Below are 14,745 nucleotides of genomic sequence, written 5' to 3'. Positions count from 1 at the left end.
CCGGCACATCCCTTGGCCTGTGCTGATTCCCACAGCTCCCATTGGCCTGGGACTGCAAACCATGGCCAATAGGAGCTGCGGTCAGCTGAACCAGCAGATGCGGCAGGTAAACAAACCGGCCCACCAGGGTGATTACCCTGGAGAGCCACGTTCCAAAGGTTGCCGATCCCTGCCTTAGAAGTATGCATTTCCTTAAAGGTATAAACAAGTCAAGGTTCAACTTATTTCAAAACTATTGTTTCTTCAGTATAATCTAGTTACCAACTTCTCCCAGGTCTTCCCTTTAACCTAAAGTTGTCCTAATTCGGCTTAGGCAAGTTTATTCTAAATAAATTTAACATTACTCTGTGGAGGCATGCAGAGTATTTGACTGCAAACAACATTATGCAATTAATCATACAGTACCATAAGAACACCAAATGACCACCAATCAGCACTCTGGTTGTGGCCTCGCCTGTTTACTACTTCAGGTGCCATGTATTCTACAGTACCACAGAAAGAGTAGGCCTTCTTTTCTTGATCTACTGATTCTTTGCTGAGTCCGAAGTCTACAACAACAGCATTACAGAGATATATCTAGTAAAGAACTTTAAAAACAGCTTTTTATACAATAATTTTATATTTTGGATTCAAACCACCAAAGATTGTTTATGAGTAAAGAAATAGTTATCCTAAAGCTCACTGGAGAATGAAAGTTAAATAGTACATTACACAATTGATTGTACAGTGCCAGGAACATTTGAAAGTGAACTGAAAGTCTTAGTGACCATTACTGTTGCTAAGTACATCTGCAATTAGGTATTTAAAACTTTACATACTTAGAACCTTAAAATTATGAAAGGTTCTGCTTTTATTTTTCTTATTTGCTGAGACTTTGCTGCCTGCTTTATAGGATGGAAAAACTTGATTTAAAGAAAAATGTTTCATCGTAGAAAACACCAAGTACTAAGGCCATGTCTACACTTTCAAGCTTGCAGCAGCACAGCTGTACCAATACAGACATGCCGCTGAAAGAGCTCTCGTGCAGTCACGATATGTCGAGGGGTGAGAGCTCTCCCAACAACATAATGAAACCAGCCCAACAAGTGTTGGCAGCTTTGTCGGTAGAAGAGTGTCTCCCACCGACACAGCGCTGTGCATATGGACACTTATACAGGCAAAACTCATGTCACTCGTAAGGGTGTTCTTTTCATACTGCTGAGCGACAAAAGTCTTGCAGACATATCTGCTGGTGTAGACATGGCCTTATTTTACCAAAAACAGCTTATGTAAAAATCAGACTTAAGGTATTTCTACACTTAAAAAGCTACAGCAGCACAGTTACACCACTGCAGCGTGGATACTCCAGTGTAGACGCTACCTCCGCTGACAGGAGAGATTCTCCCATCAGCAAATAGGTAATCTACCTCCCTGAGAGGCAGTAGCTAGGGGCTGGTCTACACTGGGGGGCGGGGGAAATCGATCTAAGATACGCAACTTCAGCTACGTGAATAGCGTAGCTGAAGTCGAAGCATCTTAGATCGAGTTACCTACCGTCCTCACGGTGCAGGATCGACATCCGCGGCTCCCCCTGTCGACTCCGCTACCGCTGTTCACATTGGTGCAGTTCCGGAGTCGACAGGAGCTCGTTCAGAGATCGATATATCGCGTCTAGATGAGACGTGATATATCAATCCTCAAGAAATCGATTGCTACCCACCGATACGGCCGGTAGTGAAGACGTACCCTAGGTCAAAAGAAGAATTCTTCTGTTGACCTACCACTGTCTACATCGGGGTTTACTACTCCAGATATACATAAACTTGTCAAAGTCAGACTTGTTTATATCAAGTACACCTCTCAGTTCTCTTTTCCATTGTAAGAAGGAAAATGGAATTTTATAAGTGCTTGTTAATTCAAAAAGCTGCCTTACAAGCAGCTTCCAAATGCTGATGGAAAAGAAAAGCCTCCAAGAATTACAAGAATTATTTTCCTTTGGACCTAAGTTGAAACTGAATTTAAGTATTGGTGTACCCTACAAAACAATATAATCCCGTAATCCTGATTTTCTCACTACCCCCCATTTTTCCACTAGTCCCTGCTCTGTGAAAGCCCCAAATGGCTAAGGTGTTTGTGGTCTGGAAGGTGCAGTTAATCTAAATTAAATCCCTCAATTTAGATTTTTGGCATTTCAAGAGAAGCAGAAAGCAAGAGAGAAAACCCCTCAGAAGCTGAAGGAGTCCAAGAGAATGGTATCCAGAAATCAATAATATTGTATAGGGATTCAAATCCCCGATGTTGCCTAAGAGTCTAAAGCAAGTCTGAAACAAAAACACATCCTTTTAAATAATGAATATCCAGTAATTCTGTGATCTAAGCAAAGCCCATTTAGCTAAAAGTTCTATCAGAAAGAATAAAAGATTACAAGTAAAACTATTGTGTATATACATTGCACTAAATGGATGAGAGTTTAAATAATGAATTTCTTTTTAATCTTGCAAGGTGGTTCTAATGGCTGTTAGTATTTATACAGCACAGCATACAGTGGACTTTATGATATAATCTAAGTGGTAATTTTATTATAATTTTAATATGGTAATATCATTTAAGAATAAACTAGTTCAGAACACTTTGTACATATCCAAATGTTTATAATGCAAGTCTTGTTGGTTTCCTAAAAGGAAATAGCACCATTTTTTCCAGGGCCGGCTCTAGCAATTTCGCCGCCCCAAGCACGGCGGCACGCCGCGGGGGGCGCTCTGCCGCTCACCGGTCCTGTGGCTTCGGTAGACCTGCCGCAGGTGTTTCTGCGGATGGTCCGCTTGTCCCGCGGCTCCGGTGGACCTCCCGCAGACACGCTTGCGGCAGCTCCACCGGAGCCGCGGGACCAGCAGACCGTCCGCAGGCATGCTTGCAGCAGGTCCACCGGAGCCACCTGCCGCCCTCCCAGCAACCCAGCAGAGCACTCCCAGCGGCGTGCCGCCCCAAGCACGCACTAGGAGTGCTGTGGCCTGGAGCCGGCCCTGATTTTTTCTTGTAATACAGAATTTTTCTGCACCTTTGTTTTTAAACTGATTAGACTATAATTTCTGAAATCACATTTTTTTAAAGAACATGTCTGCACGAAATCTTTCTTTCCTTAAAAGACCGAGTCAGCATATTGATATTTCAGCTTTACTGAACCTCTGCCTTGCTCAATCGCATTAGCTGTTGATCTTCAGATAAAGAGACATTTTATAATCAACCTTGCTATAATCTCAACAGTAGTTTATTTTTGTTATTGATGAAGAGTCATCTGAAATTTACCTTATTTTTAAAAATGGAAGTTTATAAACAATTTCTAAAACCATTTTACCCACAGAAATTAACCTTTTCAGTGGTTTTTGTTTTTTATTTTTGGTTTAACACAAATAAGATGGCTCCAATCCTGCCATCTAATCCACATGGGCAGATCTCACTCATGTGGAGTCACAATAACTTCAATGGGATTATGCACAGGCATAATAGTCTCCTAGTGCAGATCAGACTGCATAATCTAGGGCAGGGGTAGGCAATCTATGGCACGAGTGCCGAAGGCAGCACACAAGCTGATTTTCAGTGGCACTCACACTGCCCAGGTCCTGGCCACCGGTCCAGGGGGCCCTACATTTTAATTTAATTTTAAATGAAGCTTCTTAAACATTTTTAAAACCTTATTTACTTTACATACAACAATAGTTTAGTTATATATTATAGACATAGAAAAAGACCTTCTACAAATGTTAAAATGTATTGCTGGCACGTGAAACTTTAAATTAGAGTGAATAAATGAAGACTCGGCACACCACTTCTGAAAGGCTGCTGACTCCAGATCTAGGGCTATATCCGTTAATTACTGTTAAATAACTGTTAAATTAAGTACTGGTATATCAAGATTGTTATACAAGAAATTATATGGAACTCCACCGTAAAATACCTAATTTCATTAAAATATTTAAGAGCTATACTATTAAATTTTACCTACCTGTTAACTTGATATGTCCTGCTTCATCAAGCAAAATGCTGAAAATTAAAATTCACATTCACCAATACACGTAACAGGAATATTTATATAAGACATTTTAAACATAGTAGCTAAAGACAGATCTGAACCAATCTCCCAATCTTTAATTTAATAATGCTGTACATTATATTTCAATCAATGCATATATTTAACTATTAAACCCAATACATACAGCTTATAAAAACATCTTTTACTCCATTTTATATAATTATAGAGATGTATAATGAAAATGCAAAGAAATAATTAAACAAAATACATGTAATAGTGGATAAAATAAATTTTACTTTACTTTTCTGGCTTCAGATCCCTGTATACAATCCCCAAGCTGTGTAGATGATCCAAAGCAAGGGCCAGTTCTGCGAGGTAGAATTTCACATCTTCCTCTGTAAACATAACCTAATAAGAACTGTATAGATTTACCTTCAGATCTTGTCAGTTTCTAATACTGCAATCTAAAAACAGACAGTTCTTCTGCTTCCCTAAATTGAAATATTTCTCATAACTACTACATTCCACAAATTCTCAGATGACAATGTTACTTAATACAGGTGATATGCAAGAATAAAACTATCAACTATGAAGTTTTCTGTATATCTAACCCTGAAATTATTTTATGCTGTTCCTCACAATCCAGCTCTTACAGAATTTAAAGTAAAACTAAATGTTATTGCAACTGTAAGGTAGCATAGTTAAAGGAAAGTTAAGTTTTGTATCTGACTTGCTGGTTTACCAGTGTTCATTCAGCCACAATGCCCTATACAAAGCACTTCCTATTCCTGTTTTTCCAGTTTAACATGTAATTTGATATACTATTGCTTACAACAGTACAAAATATACAGGATGTGTAATTGTAACCTTAAAATTTTATATTCCCATTTTATAGTTTTCAATTGAGTGATGTTAACACTATTAAGACTTTTTATTATTATTATTACTGTGTATACTCGATCATAAGCCAGTTCATTTATAAGCCGACCCCCCGCAAGATGGATAAGTAAAAACAGAAAATTTTTATGACCCGTTCATAAGACGACCCTATAATTCAGGGGTCAGCAAACTCTGGCTCCCGGGTCATCAGGATAAGCCACTGGCAGCCTGAGATGGTTTGTTTACCTCGAGCATCCACAGGCACGGAGGTAAACTTAAGTAAACAACGTGAGGGGACAGGGCCGAGCAGCACGGCTGCAGCCTGATAGTCCCAGAGCTGCAGCTGCTTCAGAGGCTAGAGGGAGAGCAGTGTGGCCAGAAGCAGAGACACTCTGGCCCTGCCTCTTCCGTTCTGTCTCTGCTAGCTTATGAAGGAGTACATACAGTAAGTTTCCTTCTAAAAAAGGAATTGCCTGTTCCTAAAGTTAAATTCATACTTCACTGAGGTGAATGAGGTTGAAGAATGGACAGAATCTGCACATCATTTACATGAACAGAGATGCATTCAAACCTTTTCTGCTCCCTTTTTTTGGAGGGATTGAACATTTTGCTACAAGGTTGGGTTAAACAGCAACAGCACATCTTTCCATTTTGATGGTCGTATTTTGTCAATGGGAAAAAAATGAGATCCAGGAATTTTCTTCTTTAGTTTGCCTGCCTCTCTCCCTTATCACTATGGCTTTTCATGTAAAAGAGCCAAAGATGTTTGGGCACAGTCTCTACTTATTCGCCCCCTAGCCCGGTGTAACAGAAGTAGAGGTGTTCTCTGGCAGCCAAGAGATTATTCACTCTCCTTATTCTAGACCTGCTTCAATATATTCTAAGACTTTCAAGTACTTAACTCCTTCAAAAATCACAGCAGCGGTGTTGCCAACTCATGATTTTAAGTCTCATGGTATTTACTGATCTTCTCAAAGCCCTGAATCCTGGGGTCAGGTGATTATGAAAGAATCTCAGCTTTCATTTAAAAACAAGTTTGTAGCCTTACTGATTGTATGTATATATGCGTGAGAGCTTTTTACACACACACACGTCTCTCTCTCTCTCTCTCTCTCTCTCTCTCTGTGTCTGTCTTCCTCCAGCTTCCCTTTCTCTCTCTCTCTAGATATATCATTTTCAAATGCTTTGGTAATACTGTAATAGGTATACATACAAAATATAAACCATTTAGACAGTCTCTGCACAGACAGAAAATCAGTCTGAGGGAGGACTATTTCAATGGCCATGATTCTCCACTACATCACAGGGGACAGAGTGGAGGAGGTAGTGGGATCATCTCTGCTCATTTTGTGCAACCTGGCCTATCAGACAAGAAATTCATGCTCTAAATGCCACATATAACCCAGGATACTTGAATATATATTCAGTCGTACCTAGCCAAATGTTACACCAAGGGAGGTTAGTAGTGCCTAGACAAGGAGGTTGAGGGATTCATTCACATAAAATAAGAAATAACCAGTCACATATGTGGGGTACAGATAAAGCATTGCCTTACCTATATACAATACCATGTACACTAGCTGGTTGACCCTGCATGACTGGGGCCTCAACAGGATTGAGAAAAATATATTTGCCCTCAGAAACACAGTGAGTTCTCCCATCTGCTCTCACTACTTGCTCTTTCTTTCACCACCTTTCTTCACTTAGGCCAGGTCCACACTACAGCGTTAAATCGATTTAAACAGCGTTAAATCGATTTAACGCTGTAACCGTCCACATTACAAGGCACTTAAAATTGATTTTAAGGGGTCTTAAAATCGATTTCTGTACTCCAGCTAAACGAAAGTACCCCTAAAATCGATATTACTATATCGATTTAGGGTTAGTGTGGACGGAAATCGAAGTTATTGGTCCCATTCTTTTACTGAGCTACCCAGAGTGCACCGCTCTGGAAATTGATGGTAGCTTGGGACCATGGACGCACACCACCGAAGTAATGTGCCCTAGTGTGGATGTGTAAAATCGATTTTATAAACCCCGTTTTATAAAATCGATTTTACTAATATTGATTTTAAGCTCTAGTGTGGACGTACCCTTAGTGTTATGGCATACATATTACTTTACCATTTTGATTTAACATGCTGGTACCATACAGCTACACAGACAGTCATTATCTGAGGAAACGATAACATAACTAGTAATAACTTCAAGCATTTTGGAGGATCTATATTCTTAGATTTTTTATTTTTTTTAGCTCTTTAAAACCTCAAATTATATTCCAAGATGAACTATTCTCCATTTGCTGAAATCATTGAGAGTGTGAAGGAGCGGAGAAACTTTGTTCATTTAGTCTCCTTATATAGGACTAGTTAGTCTTGTATAAACAGTGTTGATTAAGCTTAATAATATACATCAGTGTTTGGAACTGAATACAAGATGTACTCTTATTGCTGAACAGCTCTGCTCAAGATTACTACTCCTAATTTGAACAGCACACAGGTATTACAGTAGTTTATGTCATGTCAATGTTTTATGCAACAGAAATAAAAGGCTTAAGTTCTTTTATAGTGCCCACAAAGAAAGCTACAGTCCTCTCTCCTATTTTTGAATTAAGAATGAAGTACAATGAACAAAAATGACTATTACAGTCCAAAGATACAAAGGAAGTTTCCAAATCTCCAAATACAATTATTCTAATTATTACTTTGCAACCTAACAATTTTGCACAAATTCATTTTAAATATGATTTTTTTCCTGCAAATGAAATGTGGCAAAAGTCAACAAATTGCATTGTTTTATTTCTGAAGTGAAAGCTCCAGTAATAGCACTTTATTGGATGGATATCAGCCATTTTCTGCATTGCAGCCGAAAAAGTCCCAAATTAACACTTTAAATATCTCAACAGCTAAACATTCAAAAACAATTTCAGATATGCCTGACTATCCATGAGTGGGATGGTTTCAAGTGGCCCTAGGAACCGGTACCCCCTCAATCATCATGGGTCATTCACTTTCCATTGCCATGTGGTATAGCAATAAAAAATGGTTGTTTTTAAAACTATCATGTTTTCTTTACAGAAAACATCTCAGGTGTCTTAAGATACAAAATGAAATGTTAAAAAAACCATAGTACTTTAGAAACTATATGAAGTTTGTTGAAAACCAAAAATAAACTTGAGTAATAATTGACCTCCAAATTACTGCTTATTTCTTTACTCCTAAAAGAGAGATTTATGCCTTTTTCAGATACCCAGCCAATATTTTTACAGTCAGATTTGCACCCTTCATTTAAGTTAACTATTTTTGAGGATCAGTAAATTCTAGCTGCACTATCACAAGACCTGAACTCATTTCCTATTATACTGAGATTTCTTAAGAGAGACATCTCAGATCAAATGGAAGTAGAGATTGACCACTTTCCGGCTTTATGCCTCATTAATTCTTAACAGGTCTGCTGACTCCTAGAAATAGACAACTCTCTCAATATTTTCATAGCACAGCCACAGGATATTCACATTGAGTTTAGTTGTTAAATACTGAGAGATCAATACTGCAAGCTAATAAAAGGAGTTCAGTGTAATTTTAGGGCATGTACTAGGTAAGCTCACTTAGTTCCCTGCCCCATCCCCAATATGTAGCTTAACTTTAGGAAACAGATGCACTGAGAAAATCCAACTCATTGGTTCTTAAAGATTAAGGATACTAATTTGAAACTACTACTGACAATCTATTTCACATCAAAAGTCAATCAGCCAGCTACTTCGCCCAATTTTAGACAATGTCCTCTGTTAGACATTATCAAAAGGAATGTCTTGAAATCATATGGAAGCAGATTTAAAATCTTGACTTGTGAAATTTATGAAGCACTAAAAACTCTCATTATGAAGATATTTTCAAAAGTTGAATTAAACACCTAGAATTTTTACAGAAAAGTTTTCAAAACCAGAAATATTTCTTAGCTTGAAATATTACAAATGTATCATTACAGTCCGCATGCAATTTCACAGACTGACAGATTTAAAGACATGTCATCAGAGCAGTACAATTAACATCCCTCCCCAAACAAACAATAGTGAGCTGTCAATTAAGGTTGTGATTTTTCCAAAATTGAAAAAAGTATTTTACCTAGAAAAAAATATTCCAGATTCAAGAAACTAAAATGATTCAACAGACTCTCAGGGGCAGCTAAACTGACATCAGGCTCTAATTACACTTCTGTTCTTTATTATATAAACCTGATTTACCTCAATTAGGTCTCTATGCAACAAGACCACTTTTAGATTAGAGAATTTGGTATGGGAGGTACAGAAAAGAAATTTTAGACCAATTATCAATAAAAATCTGACACCGAGGTTTCTTAAACTATGGAACATTGTCCCACGGGATGGAGATATATATAAATGAAAGTTCAACTGAGTTCCTAAAAATGAATGGGTGAAGAATTAGAGAAAAAGACATAAGGAGCAACCCCGTATTCACAGGGGGTTAGACAAGGATGACATTTTCCAGCTCTAATTTCTGTGCTTCTTTGAAAAATTTTTTACTATTGTATTCAGTTAAAATGTAGGTACTTACCTCTTTGGATAATCGTGTGAATACATCTCCTCCCCTGAGAAAATCCAATATTAAATATAGCTTTCCTTCGGTCTGAAAGGCTGATTTTAAAACATCACAAAACTTAATGGATAGTTTTATATGACAATAGTGAAATTAGACAATACTCAGGCATTCTAAGACTTATTTTAGGGTAATAGAGCACAGTTACTTCTGAACTGAGGTAATTCAATTAGGCATGACAGATTCATATGAACTAGTGAAATTTGTGAACTCACCTGAATAATTAACACCACATGAATACTACACCAAAATGTACTATATTCATTTGAGAAATGTAATTTAGTTTTCTAATGTTGTTAATATTTTGTGCAGAGAAGTTTGAAAAAGGAGACCACTACTAATATACTGCAAAGTCTTTGTGACAAGAGATCTTATTACAGCACTGCCGTTCTATTACATCTTTGCTAAACACGGGGAGACCCCAATATTTGTACAATAATTATGTTTTTAATTATTGATATGGGAATTAATGAGATTCTACTGTAATAAAATTTGCCCACAAGTTGTTAGGACCTAACGTAACAGTTTGAAAAATTAAGAGATTAGGAATTCAAACAAATAATCCATGCACCACCATGCCGACTGGTGTGCCAGTCCCAGGTTTTATACTGGCTGAATGTTACTGTACCTAAATTATTGCAAAGTATTGATTTTAAAAATGTAAAAGAAAAAAATCTGTGGGACATTTTGCAAAATTTGTCAAAAGTCTTTGGGGAGCTTAATACTAGTACACGCATTCAAAAATTATGAAAGTGTTATATGGCTGTGATGGGGTGTTGTATTCCTCATACTGGCCCTGAGAAGGTTGAATTAGGCCAGGCAGACCCAACCAACCAATTAAGCTCCAAGTCATGAAGAGGAGGCTGTGCTTCCTGGAAGAAGAGGAGCCTGCAAGGTGAGAAAGGATGACTGATAGGGACACTGCCAGAGAAGGACAGAGCTAATCCCCAGGACTGCCACGAGGAGGACCCATGATCAGTAAGTGGACCCCGTGGCAATGGCATAAAGATTGAAAAATATACAAGGGATAAGATGCTGTGTGACTTGCTCATACGTACGTGCAGTGAATGGGAGAAGCACAAGAAGCCTCTTACTCCAAACCCTTGCACTGCCCATAAAAAGTCAAGTAATTACATTTTAAACTTAGCGATACATTTTAACATACTCTTTAGCCTCTTGGGAGAAGCACTATCCTGATCTGAACTACATTGGAACAGATAAACACGTACATATGAGAAATATATCCCTGAGAGGTTTGCAATTCATCTCAAGATGTGTTCAAATCTTACAGAAAGTCAGACAAAAGGCCTAAATGACAAGCCTTTACACCATGCACAGGCTGTCATTACAGAATGGACTGGGCAGATACTTTGACACAGAGTGAGGTGTAGACCACAATAGTGAAAACTGAGGTATACTCAGTAATTATAAAAGGAATGTTTACATAAGTGAGGTACATTCAAACCTCTCAAGGCAGGAATACCGGTTCTGTTAAACTCTGCAGAGGTTAATGCTTCAGAAAGGTTGGATTGATGTTTATCTGCTAATGTCACTTTTTTCCAGCAAATGTGTTTTCCTTATTGTCCTTAGTTACATACTGGAAGGTAGAAATTTCTAGTCATCTATGCCTAGCTTTCACATTATCTGTACCTGCTTACAGTAACTGTTAACAAAAGTAAGGCAGAATAAGATTACATTTGACGTGCTTAATGAAAGCTAGGTTTTAGAGCAAATGCACTCCAACTATTAAGAAAGAGATGACTAATGCCCTTAACAGCTAATCCTGCCAAAAATATATAGGCAACAGAACAAAAATACCAACCATAGTGCAGTTTGACGATAAATGGATGATTTACTTCTACTAATATATCTCTCTCCATCTTTGTACGAACTCTATCTCGTACTGAAAAAAAGCAGAATAGTAATAAATAATTCTCTATTTCAGCACGGTGAAGGTAGGATGGGAAGCAGTAAAAAGTAAGTTCTAAATTTCCAGACAAATATAAAATAATCTTTATTTACCCTTTAAATCATTTCTTTTTCTTTTGAGATATTACATTTTCCCCTCCTACCTCTATATATTTTAATCTTTCTAAATTCCGCAACATATCCAGCTATATTTTGTGATCTAGCAAGTTTCTTTTCAAAAATAGTAAAAAAATTGGGGAAGGCTGGGTAGGGTTTTTTGGGGGGAGGAAGGAGGCTTCAGCTAACTTCAACTTCTGGATTCTGCCCCCTGTGAATACGTATTGTCTATTAAGATTATATTTTGGATTTTCTATCAGTAATACCTCATGCCCAAATGTAACCCACAGTGAAGCAGAGTCCAGTGAAGAGTCTTGTAAAGACAGAAATACCTTATAATTTGGCTTACTTTGCTTTCCATAATAAAGCAAGGTTGACTCAAAACTTGACAAATCAAGTTTTGACTAAATGAGAACCATGGAAAATACAGGAAAACTGTTTCTCTGTAATTCTCTTGCTGTAATAAAAAAAATGCTAAATGGACTTACAGAAGGTTAATATGAAAAAAAATTGAAGTAATCTGGACAGGTTTGAAATAATTCTTAAGGCATGGCCTCAAAAAGATTAATAAAAAACAGATGTCAAAGAAAGGATTGACTTCACTGAAGGAACAGCTTGTTTAAGACAGAGGGCTATTAAATACAAAAATATTTACAATACTGATTTCAACACAAGAAACAACAAAAGTATTTTCCAAGACCATTATAAAGAAAACACACTTACCTTTTAGAGAAGCTTTTTTCAACACTTTCATTGCATAAAGCTGCCCAGCATCAGGACCAATTATTTTCCTCACAAGAAAAACCTGACCCAAAAAAATTTCATATTTCAAATTATTGCAAAAATTGCTATATATAACAGTGATCTAGTTTGAACAAAAAATTATTACATCATGATCTGTTTTAGTATGAGGAAAAGAGAACAGACTATGCACGAAATCATAGCCTCCATAGGAAAAAAACTAAGATGAAGGGGGTAGGAAAGAGAAAATCAGCAGGTTTTCACAATACATCATCTTTTTGAGAAAGTAATTATTAAATCTAGTAAGGGACTATGGGATCTTCTTTTGGCTGGGTGTAGGAAGTAGCACTAGATACTAGGACACACACCTGTGCATGCAGAGCAACAAAAGTAATTGCACTCTCACCTCCCCAAGTAACAGGACTGCAGGTGGTAGAAACCCCCAAGGTTCCTGAAGTAGCTAGACCTGTGCCCCAGGCACTTGTTAGTTTTTCTACAGAGATCAGCTTAAATCAATGCTTACAGAATGAATATTAACTTACATGCCAAGAACCAACATATTTTATATTAGTGTGTTAGGAAAGGGCAGCAAAGGGTGTCCCTAGCTCCGGGCTTGTCTACATCACAAAGTAGCAGCGCTGGTGAGGGGGTTACAGCGCTGCAACTTAGGAGGTGTACACATCTGCAGGGCATCACCAGCGCTGCAACTCCCTGTTTGCAGCGCTGGCCGTACTCCCGTTTTGTCTCGGGTGTAGAGGATCCAGCGCTGGTGATCCAGCGCTGGTAATCAAGTGTAGACACTTACCAGCGCTTTTCTTGACCTCCGTGGAATAAGCAGGTATCCCAGCATACCTGAGGAAGCCTCTGGTAATCAAGCAGGTCTCCTTCCCCGGTTTGCTCTCGCGTTCCCCGAACCCCCGAGCAAGCAGGTCTCCTTCCCTGCGGTTTGCAGGGGGGTTCGGGGAACGCGAGAGCAAACCGCGGCGAAGCTGGTCTCCTTCCCCGGTTTGCTCTCGCGTTCCCCGAACCCCTGTGCAAGCAGGTCTCCTTCCCTGCGGTTTGCAGGGGGGTTCGGGGAACGCGAGAGCAAACCGCGGCGAAGCTGGTCTCCTTCCCCGGTTTGCTCTCGCGTTCCCTGAACCCCCATGCAAGCAGGTCTCCTTCCCTGCCGTTTGCGCTCGCGTTCCCCGAATCCCCGAGCAAGCAGGTCTCCTTCCCTGCGGTTTGCAGGGGGGTTCGGGGAACGCGAGAGCAAACCGCGGCGAAGCTGTTCGCCTTCCCCGGTTTGCTCTCGCGTTCCCCGAACCCCCCTTGAAGCCGCCCAACAGCGCTGCAGTGTGGCCACATCTAACACCACTTGCAGCGCTGGTTGCTGTAAGTGTGGCCACTCTGCAGCGCTGGCCCTATACAGCTGTACTAATACAGCTGTAACAACCAGCGCTGCAAAATTGTAGATGTAGACATACCCTCCGTCTCCTTCCCTACAAATGCTATATAACCTCAAATACATAGAGGCTTCACATAAAGGTCTCTGAATCTGGAGTGTGAGAAGGGAGTGGGGAAATACACCATGTAAGATCAAGGCCCTGCCACCTTGGAGGGTGTGGCGGAGCAGAAGTCCAGAAGTTTTACTACCATTTTGCCCCTCAGTGTGCTTAGATTTGGACAGTATGATCTTGCAGAATAACAACGATCAGAAAAATCACGTGCTATGGATTATGTGCATTTTCATTATCCAAACATATGACTACGAGCTCTCCTAGCATAACTACTGAATTATCTTTTCTAATATGTTTCAATGAGCCAACTTTTACTATATTATCATAACATTAAAGCCCAGTCATAGGTATATCTCCATATATATTTATTTAAACCTTTCTCATAGAATTGGAAGGGATCCTGAAAGGTCATTGAGTCCAGCCCCCTGCCTTCACTAGCAGGACCAAGTACTGATTTTTGCCCCAGATCCCTAAGTGGCCCCCTCAAGGATTGATCTCACAACCCTGGGTTTAGCAGGCCAATGCTCAAACCACTGAGCTATCCCTCCCCCCTTAAGAGTATGCTAACAAAAATCTCAGATTCAAAAGTGTTTTCATTCTTATATTCTGCCCAGATTTTCAACACCAGAAGCAAAAAAATATACCACTCTGTTTATGGTTTTAATTAGAAGTGGTTAACTAAAAGTATAATTAATCTAATAAATAAAATCTTTTCCATTCCAAGATCAGGCCTTCTTCATCCCTTTCTATTGACTTTTGATTATTTAGTCAGTCGGTCAGAGATGTTCTAAACATAAGCCTATCCGGATGAAGGATTGTTACCTTTTTAATTTTTGCCCAGTGACTGACATAGTGCCCTGTTTTCATTCTTAAATTACCGGTACTCTTTGAGAAGCCAAAAGTATCAAGGGCAGCATGTCAAACCTCAGTGGATGAAAAAAATCTGAACTAAGATTGTGACAATGTATTAGTTGCT

General features: G+C 38.9%; 1 protein-coding gene across 2 annotated transcripts in view; it reads right to left on the bottom strand.

Moving 5' to 3' along the window:
• The window catches only part of RPS6KA6 (ribosomal protein S6 kinase A6), an 88,850-nt gene that overhangs the window by 36,192 nt on the left and 37,913 nt on the right, over positions 1 to 14,745 (bottom strand). The window contains exons 4-9 of one of the 2 annotated variants that reach the window (XM_030574707.1): positions 12,253 to 12,334; positions 11,327 to 11,407; positions 9,463 to 9,542; positions 4,311 to 4,417; positions 3,983 to 4,020; positions 406 to 548 (exon numbers count right to left, since the gene is read on the bottom strand). In XM_030574707.1, the coding sequence (XP_030430567.1) occupies positions 406 to 548; positions 3,983 to 4,020; positions 4,311 to 4,417; positions 9,463 to 9,542; positions 11,327 to 11,407; positions 12,253 to 12,334 (531 nt within the window). The remainder of the gene's footprint in view (positions 1 to 405; positions 549 to 3,982; positions 4,021 to 4,310; positions 4,418 to 9,462; positions 9,543 to 11,326; positions 11,408 to 12,252; positions 12,335 to 14,745) is intronic. The other variant, XM_030574708.1, reaches the window with a different exon arrangement.

Source organism: Gopherus evgoodei, chromosome 9, assembly GCF_007399415.2.
Source record: "Gopherus evgoodei ecotype Sinaloan lineage chromosome 9, rGopEvg1_v1.p, whole genome shotgun sequence".
NCBI lineage: Eukaryota > Metazoa > Chordata > Testudines > Testudinidae > Gopherus > Gopherus evgoodei.
The sequence above is the reverse complement of the archived record's forward strand: the minus strand, read 5'-3'. Positions and strand labels throughout refer to the sequence as shown.